This window comes from Mauremys mutica, chromosome 12, assembly GCF_020497125.1.
Source record: "Mauremys mutica isolate MM-2020 ecotype Southern chromosome 12, ASM2049712v1, whole genome shotgun sequence".
NCBI classification, from domain to species: Eukaryota; Metazoa; Chordata; order Testudines; family Geoemydidae; genus Mauremys; species Mauremys mutica.
Genome location: NC_059083.1, coordinates 9,605,612 through 9,633,312, shown reverse-complemented (window position 1 = coordinate 9,633,312; position 27,701 = coordinate 9,605,612). Strand labels below are relative to the sequence as shown.

Here is a 27,701-nt window from a genome sequence, read left to right as displayed (position 1 = left end):
GAGGAGTGCGGGGGTTGGGGAGCAGGAGGAGGTGCAGGGTTGGGGATCAGGAGAGGAGTGCGGGGGTTGGGGAGCAGGAGGAGGTGCAGGGTTGGGGATCAGGAGAGGAGTGCGGGGGTTGGGGAGCAGGAGGAGGTGCAGGGTTGGGGATCAGGAGAGGAGTGCGGGGGTTGGGGAGCAGGAGGAGGTGCAGGGTTGGGGATCAGGAGAGGAGTGCGGGGGTTGGGGAGCAGGGGGAGGTGCAGGGTTGGGGGGAAGGAGGTCAGGAAAGGAGTGCAAGGATGGAGGAGTGCGGAGTTTGGGGAGCAGGGGGAAGTGTGGGGTTTGGGGGAAGGGGATCAGGAGAGTTGTTCAGGGTTGGGAGAGTGCGGGGTTTGGGGAGCAGGGGGGACTGCAGGGTTGGGGTGAAGGGGATCAGGAGAGTAGTGCAGGGTTGGGGGAGTGTGAGGTTTGGGGATCAGGGGAGGAGTGCAGGGTTTGGGGAGCAGGGGGAAATGCAGGGTTGGGGGAAGGGGATCAGGAGAGGAGTGCAGATTTGGGGGAAGGGGATCAGGAGAGGAGTGCGGGGTTAGGGGGGAAGGAGATACTTGAACATCAACCTAGGCACTAGAAGGGAAGGGCTGCACAAGTGGGGCCCTGTGATGGAGCGTACATGGAAAACGCTAGGTGCTGTATGAATCTGTGCAGGTGGCTAGCTCAGGATGGAGCTGTTGCTCTCCCCAGACCCTCTGAGCATTTGCCACTGGCTCTGCTCACACTCCCTAAACTGTTTGCAGGGCTGAGCCCTGGCAGAGCAGTGTTGCCAGTTGGGGCCCAGCCCTTCCCAGCACTGGGGGAAGAGAGGACACCTGGTGTTAAGGCTCTTGTTAAAGTTGCTAATCACCAGTTGTGTGTTTGTTAATATCACTTTTCACAGCAAGTCCTGGCAAATTAAGACCTGGATGGGGTGGGGATTGAGGCAGCGGGGGGCAGGGAAGATGGATGCAGGGCTGGGGGAGGCAGCAGAGGCCAGGTGCAATGGACGAGGGGCCCTGGCTACCGCATGGTCGGGGGGTGAGGATTGGTGGCTGGGGGTCAGTACCTGCTGCTGTGTGGTCAGGGCTGGGGATTGGCATCCACTGCCATGTAGCCGGGGGTTGGCACTCGGGGTCCACATTTGCTGCCACGTGACTGAGGAAGGGGTAGGTATCGGTGTCCAGGGCCAGCATCCGCTGGATCCCAGGGTTGGCACCTGATGCCATGTGACCAGAGCCAGGGATTGGCACCAGTGGCCAGCACCCACAGGAGCTCAGGGTCGACCTCCAGGAGCAGTGTCCAGTGTCAATGGTCAGGGCTGGGGATCGGAGTGCGTGGCCGGGCGTTGGCGCCTGGGGCCAGCAGCCACTACCAGGGATGGTGCTTGGGGTCCACACCTGTTGCTGTGCAGCCAGGGCTAGGGGTCAGGATCCAGAGCCAGCACCCGCCGGAGCCTGAGGCCAGGGATCTGCACCCAGGGCAGGCAGCCGGGGCTGGGGAGCTGCTGGAGCCCAGGGACAGCACCCAGGACCAGCGACCATGGCTGGGGTTCGGAGTGTGCTGCCGGGGATCAGCACCTGGGGACAGTGGCTGCCACCGGGATTGGGGGTTGACGCCATAGGCGAGAGCCAGGGATTGGAGCCTGCGGCTGCGCTGCCAGGGGTCGGAGCCTGAAGACCCGTGGCTGAAGGCCAGGGCTGTGAGGCCAGAGAAGAGCTGGGGGTCAGCGCCTGAGAGCCTGCTGTTGGCACCTGACGCTCCATGGCTGGAACCCTGGTCTGCAGCCAGGCCCAGGCTCCCTAAGTCCCCCTTCATCCCAGGTAGAGAACTTACCTTGCTCCTTCAGCGTCGTTCCCCACCTGTCTCCAGAGACCATGCAGGGCGGCGCATCCAGGAGCAACAGGGAGGGAGGGAGAGGGGCTGATGCTTTGCATGCTGTCAATGCGAGAAATGCTCATTCCTTTAAAACCGTTTCACCCTTTGGTATGTTCCACACCTTGCTGTAGTCATTAGTTGCAGCCACAGTGGAATGCAATGATATCACGATACCCCAGTAATACAGTGCTGGGAGCTCACCATGAGTATTTATTCAACTCACGTCTGCAGTAAAGCTGTGTTTCACAGTGCTCTGTAGGAGACCTTTCCTCCTGGGTTAGGCAGCCTCTCAGTTGCATCTGCTGCATAAGTATGTACCCCTCAATGGTGAGATTGTTCGCATCCAGATCTATGCCCTCTGGTCAGACCTGATTTGCCCTGGGTTCATGATTGTGTTATATAGAGTCTTGGTGTCCATGTGACCTCCTGCTTGGTTAGAAATGTGTCTCTCTTTTCCTGGCTAGTTCTGCATATACTAATAATGACAACCCGCCACTAACACAAGAACTCTCTGGTGAATGGAAACACCCCCATCATAGGTGACCATAAATGATATCACTCTCCTGAGGCTAACACAGAGAGATAAAGACCGAATGTTGTTTGAATGTGACCAAAACCCAGGACCATTCGCTGCCATGCTTTGTGCTGCAATGATTCCAGACTACTTGCTACTGGCTTGGCGTGGTAAAGTGTCCTACCGTGGAGGATGGAACAAGGCAGCCCTCCCCGGAAACCTTCTGCAAAGGCTTTCAGAGTACCTCCAGGAGAGCTTCATGGAGATGTCCCTGGAGGATTCCCGCTCCATCCCCAGACACATTAACAGACTTTTCCAGTAGCTGTACTGGCTGCGAATGCATCCCAAGTCTTCAGGGCAAATCAAACATTAAACACTATTGCTTTTAAACCCTGTACTGTAGTTACAAATGTGCAGAGGTACCTTCTCCAGCTTCAGGGTTGGGGATCCCACCTTCAGAGAGTATTGGCTCCAGGGTGATGAAAAGGTCCTGGCTGCTGGGGAGAATAGATTCACCTGCTGTGCATCCTCCTCCTCCTCCTCATCCACAAAATCCTCCTCCCTCTTGCGTGAGACTTCCCCCTTGCAGATGTCCACGGACAGTGGTGGGGTAGTGGTAGGGTCCCCCCCAGAATGCTATGCAGCTGATCATAGAAACGGCATGTATGGGGCTCTGACCCAGAGAGACCGTTTGCCTCCTTTGTTTTTTTGGTAGGCTTGCCTGAGCTCCTTAACTTTCATGCGGGCACTGCTGTGTGTCCCTGTGGTAGCCTCTCTCCATCATGCCCTGTAAGATTTTGGAAAATATATTTGCATTTCTTCTTTTTGATCGGAGTTCGGCCTGCATAGATTCTTCTCCCCATACAGCAATCAGATCCAGTATCTCCCTTTCGGTCCATGCTGGAGCTTGTTTGCGATTCTTGGGGGACTGCATGGTCACCTGTGCTGCTGAGCTCGCCACACTGACCAAACAGGAAATGAAATCCAGAAGTTCCTGGGGCTTTTCCTGTCTACCTGGCTAGTGCATCGGAGTTGAAAGTGCTGTCCAGAGGGGTCACACTGGAGCACTCTGGGATAGCTCCTGGAGACCAAATACATCAATTTGCATCCACACTACCCCAAATTCAACCCAGCAAGGTTGATTTTAGTGCTACTCCCCTCATCGGGGAGGAGAACAGAAGTCAATTTTAAGAGCCCTTTAGGTCGAAGGAACGGGGTTGGTTGTGTAGACGCAGTCATTTTAAAATTGACCTAACGTGGCTAAAAACCGACCTAACCCCATAGTGTAGACCAGGGCCTGAGGGATATGATAGAGGTCTATAAAATCATGAGTGATGTGGAGAAAGTGAATAAGGAAAAATTATGTACTTGTTCCCATAATGTAAGAACTAGGGGCCACCAAATGAAATTAATGAGCAGCAGGTTTAAAACAAATAAAAAGAAATTCTTCTTCACGCAGCGCACAGTCAAATTGTGGAACTCCTTGCCTGAGGAGCTTGTGAAGGCTAGAACTATAACAGCGTTTAAAAGGGAAGTGGATAAATTCATGGAGGTTGTTAATTAATGGCTATTAGCCAGGATGGGTAAGGAATGGTGTCCATAGCCTCTGTTTGTCAGAGGGTGGAGATGGATGGCAGGAGAGAGATCACTTGATCATTACCTGTTAGGTTCACTCCCTCTGGGGCACCTGGCCGTTGTCGGTAGACAGATACTGTGCTGGAAGGACCTTTGGTCTGACCCAGTATGTCCGTTCTTATATTCTTATGTTCTTATGTCATAGACTTGTGGATTCCAAGACCAGAAGGGATCACTGTGCTAAGCTAAAATGACCAGTATAACACAGGCCATAGGACTGCCCTGAATTAATCCCTGCTTGAACAAGAGCCGATCCTCTAGAAAAACATCCCATTTTGATTTTTAAAACTGTCAGTGTGACGGAGAGCAGGCTGTAGGGGGTGGGGGAGAGATCCCAGTGACGGAGAGCTGGGTCGTGTGGGGCTCCCATGCCAGAGCCAGTGGGGAGGTAGGTGACATGGAGAGCAGAGGCCAGGGCAGATTCGGGGTGTACGGGGTGACTCCCAGCAGTGGGGGAGAGTGTGACAGATTTTTGTTACTAAGCTGCCTGAGGCGTCAGGTGATCAGGCTGAGGCTGCAGGATCGTTAGGGGAGGAGATGACGAAGCACACCAAGTGTCTAAGTTTTAAAGCTTTATTAATAAAACAGCAGCAGAGAGCGCTGGGGGTTCCCATGTCACTCAGAGGAAGGAAGAAAGCGTTAGTGCCCCAAGCCCTAACCCCCTTTCATACTCACACCCGCACTACCTGAGGCTGGCCAAGCCGGGGTGTAATGTAAGAAGAAGAGGGGGAGGGGTGGACAGGAGTTCTTGTCCCATTTACGTGTTGTCCAGGGTCTGCTGTTTTTCTCCGACTTGCTTTGGCTCTCGGGAGCGTTTTTAAGTCCTGGGTTCTTTTGGGGGTGTTTCGTTCAGGGTCCTCTGTTCCTGGTGCTCTTTGTACCAGTCCAAACCGGCTTTCTGTAGCCTCCTCAGCTTTCCCAAAACACACCGGCTCCACGGATGTGAGGCTGTTTTCCCCGTCGCTGACCTTGCCGTCTCGCTCGTTTTTGCAATCTCTGCGGCCCTGCTCAGCTTGTCGAGTGCCTTGACCTTGGACTGAGGCCAGCATCTTCGGAGCTGAAGTGTCGAGGTAACCCGTTCTCTGCACTCTTCCTTCCTCCCCCTTTGGCCTCTCGCAACCTGCAAAGGAATCGTCCACTCCACTCTCACACCTTTAACCCTTCCCAAAATGCCTTGCGATGCTTGCAACAACGTTAGCAACATACAGTGCTGATCTGCCTCCCCAAGGGACCTGAGGGAGGGGGCCATTGGGTTGTGACAAGGTGGGGAGCATGTGAGCAAAGACCGAGGGGTGATCAGGGTGGGATCCAGGCAAGGGGGACAGGGGCAGCTGCAGAAGCATGAGACATGCGGAACGGGGAAGGGGGTGAGGGGTCCCAGCAAGCAGACAGATTAAGGTCGCTGAGTTTAGTGGGGGTGTTTAGCAGACAGATTACGGTTTAGTGGGGGAGGTGCAGGTTTGCTTTGAGTGCATCAGGCAAAGGATTTGGGGGCATTTCCCGTTGAGGCATGTGCCTCGGTTTCCCCACCAGACACAGCTCCCCGGTCACTACTCATTATAATGGCTGCGCTGGATCACTCGGCAGATCTCTGCGATGAGATCCCAGTACTCGTCGAAGGAGATTTTCTGATCGTTGTTGGCATCCACCGTCTTAAACATGTCCAGCGCTGCCTTCCGGTCCTCTGCGTTCTAAGCTCACCAAGGAAACAGCAAGTCACTGCTGGGGACCCATCGGGCACGTGGATCAGTAACGGGCTTTACTGCCATGTGTGTGTGTGTGTGTGTGCGCACTGCTGCCCCCTGCTGCAGGGGGTCAGACTAGCAGGGCTCCCCACACACAGGGTGTGTGTGTGTGTGTGTGTGTGTGTGCACGCACGCGAAGGAGAAGTGAGATACAAGTCAAGCTTGAGGCCCATTGGCAGGGCTGTGGGGAGCCCGGTCTGGCATAGCAGGGGGGTCAGGGGGTCAGGATTTAGTGCCATTGGCAGAGCTGTGAGGAGCAGCGCTAACTCCTGGGAGAGCAGGGGGATGTGGGCCGGGACTGAGGGGCCCCAGCAGAGCGCTGTGGGGGGGGGGGAGCCAGGGCTGGGCTCATCGGGGTCTCTGGGTTGGGAGTGAGGGGCACCCGCAGAGTTGTGGGGGGATCCCCGGGCTGGGACAGCAGGGGGCTGTTGGTCGGGATTGAGGGGCACCAGTAGAGCTGGCGGGGAGCCCAGGGCAGGGGCAGCAGGGCGCTGGAGGGCAGGGCTGAGGGTCACAGAGAGACTCCCCCCCCCTTTGCTAGGAGCCAGTGGTTGATGTCTCCAGTTGCCTTGGGGAGCCAGTAGCCGGGTCTCACCGTGAGCTGATGGCTCAGCTCATTGCTGAGCAACGTCTGGAAAGCCGCCTGGTCCAGCTCCTTGGGTCCCTCGGAGCCCTCGGCGTATCTGTAGAAGCTGCCCACGATGGCATGGAGGCCCCTTTCCAGCTCAGAGCCCTCCTCTGCCATCTCGGCCGGCTCCCTTCCACCTCCAAAGCAAAGGCAGCTGCCGTCAGGATGGGCCCACCGGCCCCAGAGACCTCAGCTAGGAGCCCCTGTCCTGGGAAGGCTGGGGAGTACCTGCTGCTGGGGATACCAGACCTGCTGCTGTCTGTGGGAGGGAAGGATGGGGGCATGGGGGGCTACAGAGGTAGATGGGGCCCAGCTCTGCTATGGTGATGGTTGAGCATCACTTTGTGATAAAGGTCAGTGACTCTACGTGCTCTAAAATCTACCTATGAACTCACATTGTCTTGACATTTTCCCACCCAGCTCCACATCTGAACCTTCATCTCCTTAGGCCTCAATAACCCATCTGTAAAACAGGGGAAACAGTCCTCATCTTGTCTAGTTAGATTGTAAACTCCCTGGGGCAGGGACTGTCTCTCCCTGTGTGTCTGTGCAGCGCCCGGCACAACGGGGCCCTGATCTTGCTGTGTGTCTGTGCAGTGCCTGGCACAAAGAGTTGTCTAGCTGTTACTCTAATACAAATATCATAACAGCAAGTGGTGGGTGAGTGTGGCTGCAGACGATGGGTTCTGCGTGGGTCTGACAGATTCAGAGGGGAAAGGGGGAGGTTACAGAGAGAATGTTGCATTACACTGAAGAGAGACCCTAGGACTTGGGCCATTGTTATTGGCTGATGTAGTGAAGGCTCCGTGCAGAACCAGGGCCCAGAATGGTCAGATTAGTTAACGACGCCTCTTACCGCTCCTCTCCCCGGACGGCTCCGGCTGCAAACTCTGCCCCATGGGCCCGCAGGGGAAAGTGCTCCTGGGTTGCTAGAGAGACCAGAATCGGGCATGAGTGAGCACCATGATGATTGCTCAGCAAATCTGTAAGGCTCAGGCCAAGACGGTAGCCTTGAAAAGTAACAAGAGTTAGAAATGGACAATATTGCAAACTATGGCTGTGGCTGTTAAATGGTTAAGATGACCCGCCGGGGGCTAGTAACAGGGACAGAAAATGAATAAAAAGAAACAAGAGACACAGCAGAGCCCGGGAAGCCGACAGTGCAGAGACATGATACCTTACGGCAGGTCCCGGGACAGCGCAGACGGTTGGAAACAGCTGTAGAGAACCTGGGACGGAGGGACCTGCCGCCCCCTGGTCTGGTCTTGCTGGGCAACAACAAACTCTGGGCACTTTTGTAGTGTTTGAACAATGGGGACAGGAAGGGAACGTGGTGGCCAGAGCAGAATTAAAAACTGGAACATGGAATGGCTGGAATGGGGCTGCAATGGGGACATTGGGAATCACCCGAACCAGCCACCTAACAAGCCACGGGCAGGGGCCACCCGTAGGATAAGATCCAGGCTCCGGTAAAACCTGAACCGACACCTAGGCCGAACGGGAGAAGTGAGTGCCCAGGAGAGGGAAGCAGCAAACAATACTGTCACTGGCTTGGTAAATCAGATGAGGTTAAAAATGGTCCAGGTGACAGAGCACATGAGGAGACGGGAGCTGCGATTCGATCACAGGGGAGTGATAACAAAGAACTTCCAAGTGGAACCCCAAGAGCGAGCGGGTTAACACCTGGGGTTGCTGCATTAACACACGGAGGTGCCCAGAAACAGTTAACTGCAGCCGGCCAGGGCGCTCCTGCAACCCAGCTGGCAGGCAGACAAAAGCAACAGACACTGCAGGAACAAACAAGTTTTTCATGAGCAGGCAACAACCCCCACTCGCCGCTGAGAGCCAGGATCAAAACCAGGGGTGCAGGTTCCCATCGTGTTTCACCCCCTCGCTCACAGCTCATCATATAATCTGCATTCTACCCCACTGGTTACGTTTTCCTTTATATCCTCTCTCCATTTACTACACTCACTGCTGCTGCCTGTACTTTACGATAACGTGACAGAGTTCGCTAATTTCCCTTGCTTCTCACCCCGGTCCCCCCGCCTCCCCTCACTTCTGCCCTCTCTTCCTTTGAAAAGTGAAAAGTTACAGTTATTAAAGACATCCCCATTGCTGAAAAAGATGAAGCAACCGAAAACAAAACAAACAAAGAAAACAAGCTGAAAACTTTGTTTTTAATAAGCCCAAGGAATTAATTATTTTAATCCTTCAGGAATGCAACAGCTGGAATGACTCCTAACTTTTCTGAAGATATGGTTGCCAAGCAACAGAAATGCAGACTCTGCTTCTAATCCTAACCACTGACTAAGATTTGAAACATGGGCTTTTCTTATTTCCATGGAATAGCATTTTTAAAAACAATTGCAAGTTTGTTTTGCATGTCACACATGTTATCCTGTGTTGTATGTTGTTTGTGTCATGTGACTATTAAAAAAAATTGTTGCAACAAAAGTCAGTTTTGTACTTTCTTTTAATAGAAGTGGTACTGCATTATTTTAATATTATGGTTGGCATATAACACCTATTAATTCTTTTGCAAAGCTTAAAAAGGCCTGAGTGATAAATAGATGTGTATATATAGTTTTGCCTCAACAAGTCATGTAATTGCAAACAAAAAGCATTTTCTTTTATTAATCACAGGTTTTTTATTCAAAGGAAACAGCGTAAGGGGAATCTTCAGCATTAACGTCAAGGTAATATTAGTAAAATGTCAATTTCGGGGGGTTATTTTATTAGGGCTGTCAAACAATTAACAAAATTAATCATGATGAATTGCAGTTTTCATCAGACTGTTGAACAGTAATATAATACCATTCTGCTAACCATTCATATGCCCCTTCATGCTTCGGCCACCACTCCAGAGGACATGCTTCCATGCTGCTGATGCTTGTTTAAAAAATAATGCCTTAATTTGTGACTGAACACCTTGACGTATATATTTCATGTTACGGCAGTCTCGGATGATGACCCAGCATATGTTGTTCGATTTAAGAACACTTTCACTGCAGATTTGACCAAACACAGAGGAAGTACTGGTAGGAGATTTCTAAAGCTAACTACAGCACTCAACCCAAGGTTTAAGACTCTGAAGTGCCTTCCAAAATCTGAGAGGGACGCGGTGTTGCGCATGCTGTCAAGAGTCTTAAAAGAGTAACACTCTGATTAGGGAACTAGAGAACCCGAATCCCCCAAAAAGAAAATCAACCTTCTGCTGATGGCATCTAACTCAGATGATGAAAATGAACATGCTTTGGTCCTCACTGCTTTGGATTGTTATCGAGCAGAACCCGTTATCAGCCCAGAAGCATGTCCTCTGGAATGATGGCCAAAGCATGAAGGGGCATTCAAATGTTTAGCATATCTGGCATGTAAATACCTTGCAATGCCGCCTCCAAAAGTGCCATGTGAATGCCTGTTCTCACTTTCAGGTGACATTGTAAATAAGAAGTGGGCAGCATTATCTCCTGCAAATTGTAACCAAACTTGTTTGTCTGAGCGATTGGCTGAACGAGAAGTAAGACTGAGTGGACTTGTAGGCGCTAAAATTTTTGAGTGCAGTTATGTTAAAAAAAATTCTTCATTTGTAAATTGCACTTTCACGATAAAGAGATTGCACTCCAGTACTAGTATTAGGTGAAATGAAAAATACCATTTATTTTGTTTCTTTTTACAGTGCAAATATTTGTAATCAAAACTAATATAAAGTGAGCACTTTACACTCTGTATTCTGTGTTGTAATTTTAATCAATATATTTGAAAATGTAGAAAACGTTCAAAAATATTTATAATAAGTTTAAATTGGTATTCTATTATTGTTTAACACTGTGATTAAAACTGAGATTAATTGCGATTATTTTTTTTAATCGAGTTAATTAGTTTTGAGTTAATTGCATGAGTTAACTGCGATTAATTGACAGCCCTTGTTTTTATAAACTTGTTTGTACCTTCAAATATAATCATAAGAATGTTATAGCAAAGATGTCAAAAATATAACAATATATACTATGCCTGTTTATGCAACATGTTAAAGTTAACCAAACTATTTCAACAGGATTCCATCTTTGTCTACCAAATACAAACAAGTATCTGAAAGTTTTATACCCTCAAAGTGTTTGCATAGACCTGCATTTACTATTCATTTTGGTGTAATTTTATACTCTTTTCTATTATGTTATGTTGAGGGAAAGCAGTGGTCGGTAAAGTCTGTGCTTCTGAACAGTTAATAAAGGTGGGATTGGGATCACAAGCAAATTAACTCTAAAAAGCTTGGGTAAAAATTCTGTTCTTAACTCTTTTTGCTAAAACAGAGTGCTCAGCCGGGGAGAGCCGGACACTTTCTCACAGAAGATTGAGAACACCCATTTTAGCAATCAAGCACTATGCTTACTATGAAAAAATTGGTAATGCACACGTTAAGGGAAAAGGAATATCTATGCAACAACTGCAAACGTATCTAAAACAGGTCTGTCTGTGCTAAAGACTTGGGAAAATCAGAACAAAAGCAAAGCTTGTGTTATAAAAGACTTGGTCCCTATTTCAGTGCAAACGAACTAAATTAATCTGTGTATTAAATTTGGGTTACTGAACCAAAGAAAAAATGTGAAGCAAAGATGCTATTTGTTAACCAACGTAAGCTGTTGAAGGGGGCATCTTGCAGAAGGAAGACACCAGAAGATATCAGTGCACAGTGAAAAAACATCCGGGCATCAAGAAAGAGCTTTACAAATAACAGACGGATCAACTACCCCTCAGTTTACTGTATATGGATACGAAGTAGGCAACCAGCTAGAAACCACTTGCTGGGCCAGATCTAACTGGTGTTTAAAGACGTGTATTACTGAGTTCATGTGGCTGTGGTTTTAAATCACTGAGCTATGGATACATTTGGCCACAGTGTAAAAGCCACTGTCTGATTGCTGTAACCTTCTCTGTGAAGTGATGTACTAGCCCAGGCCAAAGCGGCTGGGTAGAGATTATTCCACAGTCTGGGATCTCTCCAAGTAGCAGACTCCAAACTCTAGCTGGAATGATGGGTCACATTTCGAGATGATCCGAATCTGAAGGTTGATTGGAAACAGGCTAATATGAAAAATATATTTTTCTATGTACGTAACAGAACATTCACGAGTGTGACTAGCAGGCAGGGGAAACTGTCTCTACGCCTGTAACTCCCGGCATTAAGGGCTGGCTACCGAAGGAGCCGTCCCCTTCTTACAATGCACGTGACATCGCTAAACTGTTTAACCAAATGCAAGAAAACGTGAACCAACTCATTGCCGCAAACCACATAAAGGCCAAGGGGAAAACAAATTGGAAAAGAAGCTCTTGGTGCTGCTGATGGCAGTGCCATAGTAACTAGAAATTGTGTGCAGAAATCCCCCCCTTAGCACCAGTCATCGTTTGGGGTCAATGACACTGTTTCAAACAGACGCGTGTTCTTCAAAACACTCGTGTTCGGTATCTGGGTACCAAAATGAAATCCTGACATAGCAATGCCTGATGAACTGGTCACTGTGTCCATTCAGCAGGTTCTCTGGCAGGCAGCATCTCCAAGAAACAGCTGGATCTACGTCAGCTACTGATGTATCACGCAGCAGGGCGAACCTACACGGCATCACCACTCCAGCGTTGTCAGTTTCATGTGCGTGTCTGTCTGCCCTCTCTGTATGACACGCCAGCCCTGCAGACAGCTGGCTCAGCAGACCTCCATCGATCTGCCCCGAGCGACCACACGCTCAGTTCAGTGGCGAAGGCGCTCGGCAGGGCTGGCTTTAGGCCTATTCCACCAATTCTCCCGAATCGGGCCCCACGCCTAAGAGGGCCCCGCGCCCAGTGAGAATCTCTTCCCTGGGTAGAGGAGCCTTTTTAAATTTTTACTCACCTGGCAGCGCTCCAGGTCTTCGGCGGCACTTCAGCGGTGGGTCCTTCAGTGCCACCGAACACCTGGAGCGAATGAAGGATCCGCCACCGAAGTGCCACCAGAGACTCGGAGCAACGCCCAGTGAGAACAAGCCCCCTGTTTTGTTTTGTTTTTAACACATGTGGTGTGTGTTTTTTTTTTTTTTTTTTTAAGTCATCCCTGCCAGGGCCCCATCGAAACTGTTCGAATTGGGCCCTGCATTTCCTAAAGCCGGCCCTGGCACTCGGCCAGGTTAATTGCCGACCAAGCACGGTACTAGTGCCCTGTACATGTACAGGTGCACTGAGGCGTGTCTGCCCGTGACACTGGCCCAGCTCAGTCAGCGGCGGGACTTTCCACTGCCCCCTAAGCCAGACAAAGATCCCCCTCCTCTGAATCGCTTTTGTACCCAGATCCAAACAAGTGGTGCAGCAGGACCCGCGTGACGCGGTTAGTTACTCCCCTGCACCTTGTACCCGTGGGCTCGACCAGAGCAGCCGTATCCATCACCCTGGCCTCCGCTTTCCTCGGGGTCGTGTGCTCCTGTACCAGCTGCCAGGATTGTGCTTCTGCCCGGCTTTGTGCTGGGCTGGACCTGGCCCAGCCTCTGGAGCATGAGCCCATGAACACCCAGCGCCTGGTATCGCTATGGGGCGCCTGTGTTTTAGCAGCACCAGCGATACTGCTGCCAAGTGCCTGTATCGGACACTGAACTTGGAGGCATCCACTTTGACACAGGGCCTGGCTTTGGGTCACAGCACGGCCACGGGTCTTACCCCAGGCCCTGTGCTCCAGGCTCTCTCGACCACGGCAGCGGTGACAGTCTGAGTGGCGTGCACCCTAGGGGCGCTTTGCTGGCACGACGCACCAGGCAAGTGCTTCTGGTGTAGACGCAGCCTCTCTCCCCCGACTCATGTGAGCAGGAGCTCCAGGTTCAGCCCACGCCCTTTACCTCTGTCTGCTGCACCAATCTGCCCCGTGCCCCATCGTATAACAGCATGGCCAGACCATGCCAGCCCTGGCCCCGCTGCTGGGACCCAGAGGATGCCAGGGCGGAGCAGGGGAGGATGCCAGGGCGGAGCAGGGGAGGATGCCAGGGCAGAGCAGGGGAGGATGCCGAGGCGGAGGACAGGGGGATGCCAGGGCAGAGCAGGGGAGGATGCCGGGGCGGAGCAGGGGAGGATGCCGGGGCGGAGGACAGGGGGATGCCAGGGCAGAGCAGGGGAGGATGCCGGGGTGGAGCAGGGGAGGATGCCGGGGCGGAGGACAGGGGGATGCCAGGGCAGCTGAGAAGGTCCCAGAACTTGGTCGGTTGAGTCCCGCCTGCAGTGTGACAATGATGTGCCCAGCCTGGGAGTGCCCCACTGCCCTCTGCTGGCTCTGGGCTGTACTGCATGTCCACACACCAGAACCGACCCATCCAATCCAGGCTGCAGTAAGAACAGAGACGCAGCCGGAGCTCAGAGCAGACTCTTTATTCAAGCCATGTTACCGAGTGACAGTGGGTGGCGCGGAGAGGGCAGCCCATAGGGGTTGGGGGAGAGATCCCAGTGACAGGGCATGGATCAGTGTGGGAGCCCAGCAGCTGGAGAGATGGGTGGGGTGGGGGTCCCATGCCAGGGCTGGATGGGGGCGTTTAATTGTGAGGGATCCTGGCAGCAGGGTAATAGGGTAGGGGGTTATATGGGGAGCACAGGCCAGAGTGGATTCGGGGTGTACATGGTGACTCCCAGCAGTGGGGGAGTTGGGCAGCACTGGGGGGAGTTGGGCAGCATGGGGAGTAAAGGCCAGGGTGGGATCCTGGTGGTGGTGGTGGTGGGGAATGGGGGCAGCATGAGACGTGCAGAACGGGGATGGGGGTGGAGGGATCCCAGCAGGCAGATTAAGGTCACTGGGTTTCCAAGAGTGGGGGAGGTGCAGGTTTGCTTTGAGTCTTTAAGGCAAAGGATTTGGAGGCCTTTCCGGATGCGGCGCGTGCCTCGGTTTCCTCACACAACCTCCCAGTCACTACTCGTTATAATCGCGGCGCCGGATCACTTGGCAAATCCAGGTGATGAGTTGCCAGTACTCGTCGAAGGAGATTTTCTGATCTTTGTTGGCATCTAACTTCTCAAACGTGCGCATCACGGCCGCCTCGACCTCTGTGTTCTAAAACACACCAAAGAAACAGGGAGTCAGCGCGTGGGGCAGCGTCTGGCACGTGGATCAGTAACAGGCTCTACTGCTGGGGTGGATGCAATACCACCCCCTGCTGGAGGGGATCGGCCTAGCAGGGCTCCCACACACACAGATGTGTGTATAAAGGAGAGATGAGATACAAGCTCGAAGCCCATTGGCAGAGCTGTGAGGGCTGTGGGGAGCCAGAGCTGGCGTAGCAGGGGGCTGTGGGTCGGGATTGATTGGCTCCGAGGGAGTTCTGGGGGCGGGGGAGCCAGGGCTGGGCTAGCAGGGGGCTGTAGGTCGGGATTGATGGGCTCCGGGGGAGTTCTGGGGGTGGGGGAGCCAGGGCTGGGTTAGCAGGGGGCTGTGGGTCGGGATTGATGGGCTCCGGGGGAGTTCTGGGGGCGGGGGAGCCAGGGCTGGGCTAGCAGGGGGCTGTAGGTCGGGATTGATGGGCTCCGGGGGAGTTCTGGTGGTGGGGGAGCCAGGGCTGGGTTAGCAGGGGGCTGTGGGTCGGGATTGATCTGCTCCGAGGGAGTTCTGGTGGTGGGGAAGCCAGGGCTGGGTTAGCAGGGGCTGCAGGTCGGGATTGAGGGGCACCAGCAGAGCTGGGGGGAGGCCCAGGACTGGGATAGCAGGAGGCTGGAGGGAAGGGCTGAGAGGTATCGGCAGATCCCCTTTGCTAGCAGTTAGTGGTTGATGGCTCTGGTTGCCTTGGGGTACCAGTAGCCGGGTCTCACCGTGAGCTGATGGCTCAACTCATTGCTGAGCAGGTTCTGGAAAGCCGCCTGGTCCAGCGCCTTCGCTCCAGGCGGGCCCTCGGCGTATCTGTAGAAGCTGTCCATAATCACACAGAGGCCGTGTTCCAGCTCAGACCCCTCCCTGGCCGTCTCAGCCGGCTTCCTTCCACCTCCAAAGCAAAGGCAGACGGTGTCAGTGTGGGCCCACCAGTCCCAGAGACCTCAGCTAGGAAGGCTGGGGAGTACCTGCTGCTGGGGCCACCAGATCTGCTGGAGTCTGGGGGAGGGATGGATGAGGGGTGTGTGGTGGGGGGCTAGATAGAAGGGGCTCAGCTCTGCTATGGTGATGGTTGAGCATCACTTTGTGATTAAAGGTCAGTGACTCGAAGTGCTCTAACGTCGACCTGCGAATGCACATTGTCTTGACATTTTCCTGCCCAGCTCCACATCTGAACCTCCATCTCCTTAGGCCTCAGTAACCCAGCTGTAAAACGGGGAAAACAGACCTGCCCTTGTCTAGTTAGATGGTAAACTTCTTGAGGCAGTGACTCTCTCCCTGTGTGTCTGTGCAGCGCCCGGCACAAGGGGGCCCTGATCTCAGCTGGGGCAGGGACTCTCTCACTGTGTGTCTGTGCAGCGCCTGGCACAACGGGGCCCTGATCTCAGCTGGGGCAGGGACTCTCTCTCTCTGTGTCTGTGCAGCGCCTGGCACAACGGGGCCCTGATCTCAGCTGGGTCACTCAGCTGTTTCTCTAATGGCGGCAGTTGGTGGGTTCTGGGTGAGTCTGACAGACTCGGAGTATAAGGGGAGTGTGCAGAGAAAATGTTGCATTACACTGAAGAGAGACCCTAGGACTTGGGCCATTTTTACTGGCTGATGTAGTGAAGGCTCCGTGCAGAACCAGGGCCCAGAATGGTCAGGTTCATTAGTGACGCGTCTCTTACCGCTCCTCTCCCCGGACGGCTCTGGCTGCAGACTCTGCCCCATGGGCCCACCGGGGAAAGTGCTTCTGGGTTGCTAGAGAGACCAGAATCGGCAGTGAGTGAGCGCCATGACGATTGCTCAGCAAAGAGCTCTCACTGCTACGGACTCAGGGCGGGGATGGGATGGGAATAGGGTGACCAGACAGCAAATGTGAAAAATCAAGATGGAGGTGGGGGGTAATAGGCACTTATATAAGACAAATCCCCAAATATCAGGACTGTCCCTATAAAATCAGGACATCTGGTCACCCTAGACGGGAAAGAGAAGCGCAGGGGGGCTGAATTTCAATGGGAGGGGATTGGTCGCTGGTTAGATGGAACCAGATGGGCATCCTCTTGCCTGGCAAGTTACGAGAGCCCAAGGGCTGGAGCCCCCTTCAAATCCCGTTTGCGCCACAACGCAGGTGCATGAGCTGGCTAGACAAGATGCATCAAAGCCGCCCTTCCAGCCCTGCCCCCGGCCTGCATCCAAAGAACTGCCCTGTGCCCCGCGATCCGTGGAAAGGCTGGAACGGTTTGTGTCCGGGGAGATCCCAACTCTGGGCCCCCAGCCTGTCTCTGGTGGCGTGTGAAGCAGGGTCACGTTCTCCAGGCCAGAAACCAGCCGTGGTCACGCAGAGACTACGAGGATGTCTCCGCTGCAGTAAAACCCTGGGGGCTGGGCCGTGGCTGATGACTCCGGCTTGGGCCGCGGGGTTGTAGAATTGCCGGGTGGCTGCTCGGGTGCAGCAGGGGTAGGGGCTTAGACCCCAGGATCCAGAGTGAGCCAGAGCGTCTGCATTGCAGTTGAATAGCCCCACGAGCCTGCGGCCGCTGACAGGTCTCCCTGGGCCAGGGTCTGGGCTAGATGCTGGCAGTGCTCAAAGGCCTGGGAAATAGGCTCTGGCGCTTCCCACTGTCAGCAAACTGCCCGGGGTCCTGGTGACTGGGATCCCAGTTGGGCTGGGACATTTAAAGCCGAGCAGGATGCTCACTCACCTGGGTGGGGGCTGCTGCTCCCAAGGACCGGGAAAGCCTGAGATCTGAGCGGGCTGCAAACAGAGGCCGGGTGTGGGGCAGGGCGCCAGGGGCTATTTCTGGGACGGTGCCTCATCTGGGACGAGACAGCTGGTCCCGGAGTGGCAGGTGGCAGGGTGACGGGGACTGGGCTGCCGGGGAGAAGTCTGGGCACCGACACAGGAACGGAGACGGAGGCCTGCTCTGACACAGCTAAAGCCAGGGGACGGGGGGGCTGAGCCGAACCCTCCCCTCCCAGCAGGGTCCGTGATCGGTGACAGTAGGAATATTGCTCGGGAAAGGAGGGAAGCCTACTGGGACCCAAGCGTAGCCAGAGGGACTCCTTAATCACAACAGAGCCTCTGGGGGTTTGTCTACACTGCCTTGTACACCCAGGTCTGTGGGATCCGGACTGGAGCATCCACACTGCATTGTAAACCCGGATCTGGTCTGTGGGACCCAGCCTTGAGTGTCCCCACTGCATTGTAAACCCGGATCTGGCCTGTGGGCCCCGGCCTTGTGGACATGTTGTTTCCAAGTCTGTGCTTGCAGTGTGAACCTGGGCTGACAACTGCTGGCTCCGGGCCTCACAGCCATGCTAGCCGGTCCACACTGCACCACATAGACCTTCTGACTCCGGTCTGTGACTTGAACTGTGTCCACACTGAAAAACGACAGGGGCTCAGACACCCTTGAATAAAGACCGTAGGCCACGCTGACAGGACGGGGGACTTTATCCTGGGAATGGTGGCAGATAATGAGCTGGACATGAGCTCCCAGTGCGATGCTGTGAGCAGACGAGCTAATGTGCCCCTGGGATGTATAAACGGGATCTCGAGTAGGAGCCAGGAGGTTATTTTACCTCTGGATTTCGCCCTGCTGCGACCGCGACTGGGATTCTATCCTGGTGCCAGAAGGATGTTGATAAATTGCAGAGGGCTCGGGGAAGAGCCACGAGAAGGATTAAAGGATTAGAAAACCTGCCGTACAGTGATGGACTCCGGGAGCTCAAACTATTTAGCTTAACAAAGAGAAGGTGAAGGAGAGAGTTGATGACCGTCTGTCAGTACCTACGTGGGGAACGAATATTTAACCATGGGCTCCTCAATCCAGCCCCCCTGAGCCTCATTAACGGCCTCTCCTGGGGCCTGAGAGGGGGCAGCTGGTCCCAGAGGAAGCTGTGGCAGGGGCTGCAGGGAGCAGGAGGTTCTTGACCAAGGAGTTGGGCCGGGAAGATGGAGCCAGAGGGCGGAGCAGCAGGGGGGGTTGGGCTGGGAAGATGGAGCCAGAGGGCGGAGCAGCAGAGGGGGTTGGGCCGGGAAGATGGAGCCAGAGGGCGGAGCAGCAGGGGGGGTTGGGCTGGGAAGATGGAGCCCGAGGGCGGAGCAGCAGAGGGGGTTGGGCTGGGAAGATGGAGCCAGAGGGCGGAGCAGCAGAGGGGGTTGGGCCGGGAAGATGGAGCCAGAGGGTGGAGCAGCAGGGGGGTTGGGCAGGGAAGATGGAGCCAGAGGGCGGAGCAGCAGGGGGGGTTGGGCTGGGAAGATGGAGCCAGAGGGCGGAGCAGCAGGGGGGGCTGGGCCGGGAAGGTGGAGCCAGAGGGCGGAGCAGCGGGGGAGGGGGGAGACTAAGGCAGGCTGGTGGGCTTGTGGGCCGAGTCCCTGGCAGTGTCTGGTCCCCAGGCAGGGGGCAGAGACTGCAGGGGGAGTCAGACACTTTCTCAGCGGAGCACTACTTGCCCGGGCACACTCGGGTTAGGGGCCCCAGGAGAGTCAGAGCAGGAGCGACGGGGCCCGATTTGTCCTTTAATAACAGGAGCACGTGCTCCGGGCTGTAGCTTTGGGCTCCGGTTCCCCGGCCTCTGCAGCAGCCCCAGGTGCACTCGTGGCTTCGCCTCTTCCAGGTTCTCGGCCTAGCTGCGAATCTGGGATTCCTGCCGCATGGAGACACCAAGATGCAGCTTTGATGGCTCCCATCATCGCCCTGGCAGGGGTGTTCCCAGCCCTCCCTGCCCCCCCACCCACCCCCGGCTCCATGTGTCCCATCCCCCTACCTCTGTCCTACTCATGTTCACTCCCCCCCCCCCATCTTCTCTGGCTCAGTGCTTGGGTCATTAACTATTTATAGAGGAGACAGTGTCCAAACTTCCCTCTGGCTCTGGTTACAGCTGAGTCACGAACCCCTGGCACTGCCTGGGGTCTCTCTGCTGAGCCCCTGGCCTGGCCTGGCATGGGGGGGTCTCTTTAAACAAGCCTTCCTCAGAGGCAGTCGCTCGCATCTCTGGGGCTCTGGTGCCACCGAGTGGACATCTCTGGCTCCTGCTTCATTGAGAAGAAAACCTTTCCTTGCCTGGTCATTGCTCTGGCACAGGTGTTTGCACCCTCTGCTGAGCCCCTGCTCCCCTCTGCCCAGGATCTAAGCAGGACCCCCCCACCTGTCCCATTTTAACAACCCGGGAAGAGCAGCGGTGACAAACCCCGCACCTGCCCTGGCTCTGCAGGGATGCAGGTGACAGCAACACACAGGTGCTGGTCCATAGGTTTTAAGGCCAGACGGGACCATTTGATCAAAGGCCTAGGCTGGGACTGTCAGAGCCGTCCAGTGGAATTGGGTGTCCAGGTCCCAGTAAATTTCAGCTCCCTTGGGTCTCTTTGAAGCCCCAGTCACCCCCCTGTAACTGTGAAAGTAGATGCCCCGGGAGGATGCTCAGTCACTTACCTTGGGGCCCAGCTCCCGGGGGGCGGCCTGGTTGTCTCTGCTTCGGCCGGAGGTTTAATACCGTGTAGCCCTCTTCATCCTCCATTGGCCAAGCGCGGCCCTGGTTTGATTTCCCACAGGTGCTCAGAGGGGGGAAGGAGGCCTCCCATTAACTGGCCCTCAGACTTGGTGAATAAGTTTCTCTGCCCCTAGTTTAGCTGTGATGGACATTTGATGATTTTACACCCTCCACCAGCTGGTTTTTAATCCCTAATTAGTTACCTTAGAAGTGACTGTGATGCTGTTTTGAAATTTCCCAGATGCACGTCTTGTGTGCAGGACAGACCAGAGGAACTCTGAATACATCGGAGAATAATGGTACCAGAATCATCAGTAACAGTGAATGCAGCTCCTGCCTGGAGGATTTCCATTCTCACTTGAAACCAATTCTATGTGAACCCTGCCACAGCAGCTTGGCAGGTAACCCCAGCTCCTACTGTCCCAGAACCAGAAGTCGCTCTCTCTGGAAGAGGCTGCAGAACTCTCACTGTGACTGAAAACACGGTCACCATGCTAAAGGGACACTGTCAGCTTGAAATACAATGGGCCAGATTCTCATTCGCACCAAGGCCCCTTTATTTACACCACTCCAGCAGTGCCATCTCCCGCTGTTCAAAAACCATGCATAAGGCCCTCAAAAATCACGAGAGTTTTAGAAAAATAACACGTTGGGGTTTTTTGGTTACTTTCTGGTTTCTGGGCATGTAGGTCGCACTAAAGTCACATTTTCAAACTTTTCTCCCCAATCCTTTTTTTAAACAAACCAAGATTCTCATTTAATCACCTGACTCCAGGAGCTGGGGCTTAAAGGAAAAACACCAAAAATCACGAGACTTGTGATAAAAATGTGAGAGTTGGTAACATGGGCAGTGAAAAGGAAGCTAAATGCGTGGGAAATTTTCAATTCCAGGGTTGTTATTTTTATTTCAACCAAAAACTGGAAAATTTCAACTGAAAAGTTTTCTGCTGTGATTTTCATTCTGGAAGAAAGGCAATTTTTTGTCAAGTAAAGTGGCTAGAAAATTTTCAATCAATTCTGCTCATACCTACAGCAGGAGAGCAATGTTCAGCCAGCAGGGTGATTTGTAAGTTGATGGGGCACCTTCTAACACTTTAGGTGTAGCAGTGATGTGCTGTACATCCCCAGCACCTCCGTCTTCTTTCCTTTCATCAGTCTGGTGGGTGCAAGATCAATGCTGAGGGTGCCTCTGACGCTACCAAAACAATTATTTTACTCTTTCCTTGTCAGCCTTCTCCTCTATCTCCACCTGGTTCTCACCATGTTCTGAGTGGGAGCTCTTTGAGTGGGAGCTTCCTATGTGTATGTTCAGCACTTAACACAAAGGGGCCCCACTCCATGACTGGAGGCTCCCACCAATGCTGTAATACTAATTATTAGGGCTGTCAATTAATCACGGTTAACTCACATGATTAACTCAAAAAAATTAATTGTGATTAAAAAATTAATCACAGTTTTAATCGCACTGTTAAACAATAGACTATTAATTGAAATGTATTAAATATTTGATGTTTGTCTACATTTTCAAATATATTGATTTCAGTTACAACACAGAATACGTGTACGGTGCTCACTTTATATAATTTTTTATTACAAATATTTGCCCTGTGAAAAAGATAAAAGAAATAGTAGTTTTCAATTCACCTCATACAAATACTGTAGTGCAATCTCTATTGTGAAAGTGCAATTTACAAATGTAGTTTTTTTGTTACATAACTGCACTCAAAAACAAAACAATGTAAAAGTTTAGCACCTACAAGTCCACTCTGTCCTACTTCTCATTCAGCCAATCGCTAAGACAGACAAGTTTGTTTACATTTATGGGAGATAACGATGCCCACTTCTTATTTACAATGTCACCAGAAACTGAGAACAGGCATTCGCATGGGACTTTTGTAGCCGGCATTGCAAGGTATTTATGAGCCAGATATACTAAACAGACATATGCCCCTTCATGCTTCAGTCACCATTCCAGAGGACATACTTCCATGCTGATGATGCTCATTAAAAAAATAAGGTGTTAATTAAATTTGTGACTGAACTCCTTGGGGGAGAATTATATGTCTCTGGCTCTGTTTTACACGTATTCGCCATATATTTCATGCTATAGTTGTCTCGGATGATGACCCAACATGTTGTTCATTTTAAGAACACTTTTGCTGCAGATTTGACAAAATGCAAAGAAGGTACCAATGTGAGATTTCTAAAGATAGCTACAGCACTTGACCCAAAGTTTAAGAATCTGAAGTGCCTTCCAGAGCATGTTTTAGAAGTCTTAAAAGAGCAACACTCCAATGTGGAAACTACAGAACCCGAATCTGTTGGTGACATCGGACTTAGATGATGAAAATGAACATGCATCAGTCTGCACTGCTTTGGATTGTTATCAAGCAGAACCCGTCATCAGCACGGACATATGTTTTCTGGAATGGTGGTTGAAGCATGAAGGGACATATGAATCTTTAGCGCATCTGACATATAAATATCTTGTGATGCCGGCTATAACAGTGCCATGTGAATGCCTGTTCTCACTTTCAGGTGACACTGTGAACAAGAAGTGGGAGCATTATCTCCTGCAAATGTAAACAAACTTGTTTGTCTGAGCAAGTGGCTGAACAAGAAATAGGATGGAGTGGACTTGTAGGCTCTAAAGTTTGACATTGTTTTAGTTTTGGATGCAGATTTCTTTTGTACATAAATCTACACTTGTAAGTTCAACTTTCATGATAAAGAGATTGCACTATAGTACTTGTATTAAGTGAATTGAAAAATACTATTTCTTTTATTTTTACAGTGCAAATATTTGTAATAAAAATAAATGTAAAGTGAGCACTGTACACTTTGTATTCTGTGTTGTAATTGAAAATGTAGAAAACATCCAAAATATTTAAATATATGGTATTCTATTATTAACAGTGCAATTAATCACACAATTAATTTGTTAAATCACAATTAATTTTTTTAATCACTTGACAGCCCTGCTAATTATTGATTTGTATTGCAGTGGTGCCTAGGGGCCCAGTCATCCCACATGCTGTAAAACATTTTTTAAAAAGTTCCTGCCCAAATGAGTTTATAATCTACACACAATAAATAATAATTCTCAGCCGTTTGTGCAGAGGAGCAGCAGTGACATCTAGCAGGCAGCGTAATTCCCATTGCTAGAGCACAGGCAGTTTTAATAATAGTGCAACAATACAATTGCTATAGAGGTTGGGGCCCAAACAGCTTTACAAACCGTGTAGAACCTACAGGAATCATTTCCCACACCACTGAAATGCAGCCACCTCTGGAGTGAAATTCCACTGCTGTTAGCACACCACACTGCTGTAGGATGTCTCAGGGGAAGGGTGGAAGACAAATCCCACAGCCTACAGGTATTGCAGTGTCCATTTGAGGGAAGCAAATTGCAGTCACACAGACTGGAATTTGGACAGACTCAGATTCCCATTATTCAAGAAGCGCCGTGGGATTTTTAATGACCCCTTGCTTTTTGTTCTCACCAGAACCCTGGCACTAGCAGGGGTACAGCGCCCCCTACTGCCAGGCTGCGACACAGATCTTTTCAGGCTTAGTACGTGGTCCCTTCCTTCTCAGTCACCAACCAGTATTAGATCTTTCAACAGTGTTAAGTATCTTGTCAAACTGTCTTAAATGGGCTATCTTGATTATCACTACAAAAGTTTTTTTCCTCCTGCTGACAATAGTTCACCTTAATTAATTAGCCTCTTAGGCCTGGTCTACACTACAAAGGGGGTTCAAATTAGGGTACGCAAATTCAGCTACGTGAATAGCGTAGCTGAATTCGAAGTACCCTCATTCGAACTACTCATCCGTCCCGACGCGGCGGGGTCAAACTCCGTGGCTCCCCCGTCAACTCCACCACCGCCGTTTGCAGTGGTGGAGTACCGGAGTCGACCGCGGCGCTTCTGGAGTTCGAACTCCGAGAAGTCTAACTCACCGCGTCGACCCGGACGGTAAGTGTAGACTAGCCCTTAGAGTTGGTTGGGCAACTCCCACCTTCTCATGTTCTCTGTATGTGTATCTATCTCCTCACTATGTGTTCCATTCTATGCATCCGATGAAGTGGGCTGTAGCCCACAAAAGCTCATGCTGAAATAAATTTGTTAGTCTCTAAGGTGCCACAAGTACTCCTGTTCTTTTTGCGGATACAGACTAACACAGCTGCTACTCTGAAATCTTTCAACAGTGAGTTTCTCTTGACAGCTCCCACGCGGGTCCAGGCTGGGCCTGTCTCTGTTCAGCTTTTGAAAGCTGACAAGGTCCAATCAAGAGACTCCCAGCCAGTGACTCCTGCACAGAGCCCAGAACTTGTGACTGACTTAGAACAGCTCTTTAGTAAGACAGAAACACCAGGTAAAGACCTCAAGTGAATTCTCTCCTCTCTGGCCCCCCATCCAGAGGCGCTGGAACAATTTTTCTAGTGGGGTGCTGAGAGCCATGGAACCAAACTGTAAACTCTGGATATAATGGAAACCACTTCAAGCCTGGGGGTGTTGCAGCAGCCCTAGATCCAGCACCTCTACCCCCATCTCTGCCAACACCCTGCAGTCCTGACCTACAGCGTACCTGGCTGTTTGGGTGCCGACCCCTGAGAAAAGCCCTCCCTAGTATTTTGAGTCTGAAGGCTTTTTACATGGGTGTAGGGGGAACTGCAGCGATACTCAGAACTAGAGCTGCTGTCCCGAGCTGTCAGAGACAGGACACTGGGCTAGATGGACCATTGGTCTGACCCAGTGTGGCCGTTCTGATGTTCTATCCTGTAAACCTATTTTATGGAAAATGTGAAAAGAAATGGAAGTTTGCTGTCCTTGGAAGGAAATAGAAAAGCAAAACTCCTCCCTCTCTTTTCCAGTGGGGAAAAGACCCCCACTGCGTTCCCACCCCAGACTGCCCAGCTGGCTCCTGCAGGCTCTGCCCCCCTGAGCCCTGTCTGGGAGCTCAGCAGAGCCCTTCTCCATAGAGCTGCTCACACAACCCCCCTACGCCATCAAATCTCACCCTGCCCAGACTGACCTCGGGCTGCCCTTGTAGCCCCACCAGGCCTGGCTCCTGGTCACCTGCTTCCCTCACCTGAACCTCCCGGTCCAGGGGCACCTAGTCCCAGGTGAGGCTGAACCCAGGACTCCCTTAAAGGGCCAGCTCACCCTGTGACACCAAGGACTGGTGCTGGCATTACCATACCTGCATAGAGAGAGGCACATTTCCCCACCCTGGCGCTGGGACTCTGCCCGCCCAGGGGCGAGGGTGAATTAGCTCAGGGGCTGATGGCTTCCCCGGGTGACATTATGGGCAGAGGTACCAAAGGCAAGAGCAGGTATTAAACAGGAGCTCTAAGGGAGCTCTAGCCTGTTCCAGCACATTCACCCCCAGGAGCGGCACCAGGGTTTTCGGTGCCCTAGGCGGGGGTCCTTCCACGCTCCCGGTGTTCGGGGCACTTCAGTGGCAGGCCCCGGAGCGAGTGAAGGACCCGCCACAGAATTGCCACCGAGGACCCAGAGCGCGGAAGGACCCCCCCCCCCCGCTGCTGAATTGCCACCCAGGGTGGCAAAATGCCACCCCCCCAAATCCTGGCGCCCTAGGCGACCTTAGCCTAGGTCACCTAAATGGAAGTGCCGGCCCTGTTCACCCCACCCCCTTCTGCTTTGCGCCTCACAGGATTCCATACAGGATGTTGTACAAGGTGCAATTAAGATCTGGACTGGACTTAAAGTGAGCCCCCCCCCAGACGGGAAATGGACCTGGATGGATGGTTCCTGCTTAGATCAAACACTGAGTGCTGCCTGGTGTTTGCTATATGCTTGGGAAAGCTCCCATTGTAGAATGTCTCATTTTAAATGTACAATGCCAGCTGCATAATGAACTATCACTTCCAACGTGAGAGCAGCATGACAAAGCAAACCCTATAGATTTGAATGAGGATGAATCCCTATAAAGGCAGACTCTGAAGACTGAGAACTTTGAGTCTGGTACTGTAATCACCCTCCAGGAGCATCGGATGTGCATCTGACAAGACTCGGCTCCATCCTTGTGCCCAGGCCAGGGCTGGCTCTACCATTTTTGCCACCCCAAGCAAAAAAAATAACTGCTCGGTCTGTTCTACCCCAAGAATGGATGGAATGCCACCACTTAGCATGTGCCACCCAGGCATGTGCTTCCTCCGGTGGTGCCGGCCCTGGTCCAGGCCACAGGCTTGGCATGAGCAACTCTAAGGCTGGTAACTTTGACAACAACCTTGAAGAACCTCTGTGTGTATGAATGAATGTGAAATTGAACGGTATGTTATAGCTATGACTGACTGCTTTCTATGAATCCTTCTGTAGTCACAATAAATGTGACATTGTGCCTTATCCCCTTTAAGAAGATCCTGCTGGTTTTTATTTTATTGGTATAACAAGGAAAGTAGAGACATCTTGTGCACCCCCATCCTTGCGTCGCAGGCTGACACACATGGGGTGGTGCAGTGTGGTAGTTCACATACTTTATTTGCTATGGCTTTCATGTAGGGTGACCAGACAGCAAATGTGAAAAATCAGGATGGGGGGGGTGGGGGGGTGTAATAGGAGCCTATATAAGAAAAAGATCCAAAAAACAGGACTGTCCCTATAAAATCAGGACATCTGGTCACCCTACTTTCATGTGACTATGGAGGATGATGCTTTCCTACGCCTACCCGCAGGATACAACTGACTCCCTTTTCCCCTCCCACCATCCACTCACACGCCAAACCCACTTAAAGTAGCAAACACTGAAAACCCATTGCAGGCAACCTAGCTCTGTGCAAGCAGCAGGAATAGAACAGAAGGGTAGGAGGCAGGGCCGGCTCCAGGCACCAGCCGACCAAGCACGTGCTTGGGGCGGCACCTTGGGGCAGGGCGGCGATCGAGTTTTGGTTTTTTGGGTTTTTTTGTTTTGGTTCGTCGGGGCAGCACTGGAGGGTTTTTTTTCTGTTTTGGCACTGCGACGCTCGGGGGCAGGGCTCTGGGCGGTGTGGCACTCGCGGGCGGGGCTTCGGGCAGTGCAGCACTCGGGAGGGCGGGGCCTTGGCGCGGCGCTCGGCGCGGCGCTCAGAGGAGGGGTGGGAGCTTGGGGCAGCGCGGCGCTTGGAGGGGGCGGGGGCACAGCACGGCGCTTGGATGGGGCAGGACTTTGGGCAGCGTTGTGCTCAGGGGCGGGGCTTCGGGAGTTGTGGTGCTCGGGGGCGGGGGCTGGCGCGGCGCTCGGAGGGGGGCGGGGGCTTGGGGCAGTGCGGCGTTCAGAGGGGAGGCGGAGGTGCAGAGCTTGGAGGGGGTGGGGCTTTGTGCAGCATGGCACTCAGGGGCAGGGCTTCGGGGAGCGTGGTGCTCAGGGGCGGGGTTTCAGCAGCACAGCACTCATGGGCGGGGGATACAGCAGGGCGGTGCTCTTCTTTTTTGCTTGGGGCAGTAAAAAAGTTAGCGCCGGCCCCGGTAGGAGGGCGCTTGTTCTCCTCGTGGCGGTAGAATGCCTGGTGCGGGTTGTACCTGGGGGCACAGGGGTGGAATGAGCAGGGTACAGGTGCCCGTTTGAGCGATTCATAGCAGGCATATGGGGCAACTTTGGGGGAGCCTTGACCATACCTGCCATGGGTCAGCTCTCTGCCACCACCTCCCCCTGGCAGCGCAAGCCCGACACTTCCAGCCCCCTGCAGGCCTCGCTCTCTGTACAGGTTAGTGACCAGCACCCCCCCCC

The 27,701-nt window shown here is 52.6% G+C and overlaps 3 protein-coding genes across 3 annotated transcripts in view; all 3 read right to left on the bottom strand.

Moving 5' to 3' along the window:
- LOC123345648 (protein S100-A16-like) overlaps window positions 1-7,620 on the bottom strand; it is a 643,389-nt gene extending 635,769 nt beyond the window's left edge. The window contains exon 1 of the mRNA XM_044982646.1: window positions 7,590-7,620. The gene's annotated coding sequence lies outside the window, so the exon portion shown is untranslated. The remainder of the gene's footprint in view (window positions 1-7,589) is intronic.
- Window positions 4,599-7,428, bottom strand: LOC123345651 (protein S100-A16-like). Its single transcript, XM_044982653.1, has 3 exons — window positions 7,269-7,428; window positions 6,380-6,549; window positions 4,599-5,730 (listed from the first exon to the last, which is right to left on the bottom strand). The coding sequence occupies exons 1-3, from the start codon at window positions 7,309-7,311 to the stop codon at window positions 5,590-5,592; spliced, it is 354 nt and encodes a 117-aa protein (XP_044838588.1). The 5' UTR covers window positions 7,312-7,428; the 3' UTR covers window positions 4,599-5,589.
- Window positions 7,621-14,324: 6,704 nt separating the features above from the next.
- Window positions 14,325-15,766, bottom strand: LOC123345876 (protein S100-A16-like). Its single transcript, XM_044982933.1, has 2 exons — window positions 15,218-15,766; window positions 14,325-14,465 (listed from the first exon to the last, which is right to left on the bottom strand). The coding sequence occupies exons 1-2, from the start codon at window positions 15,320-15,322 to the stop codon at window positions 14,325-14,327; spliced, it is 246 nt and encodes an 81-aa protein (XP_044838868.1). The 5' UTR covers window positions 15,323-15,766.
- Between the last annotated feature and the right edge of the window lie 11,935 nt (window positions 15,767-27,701).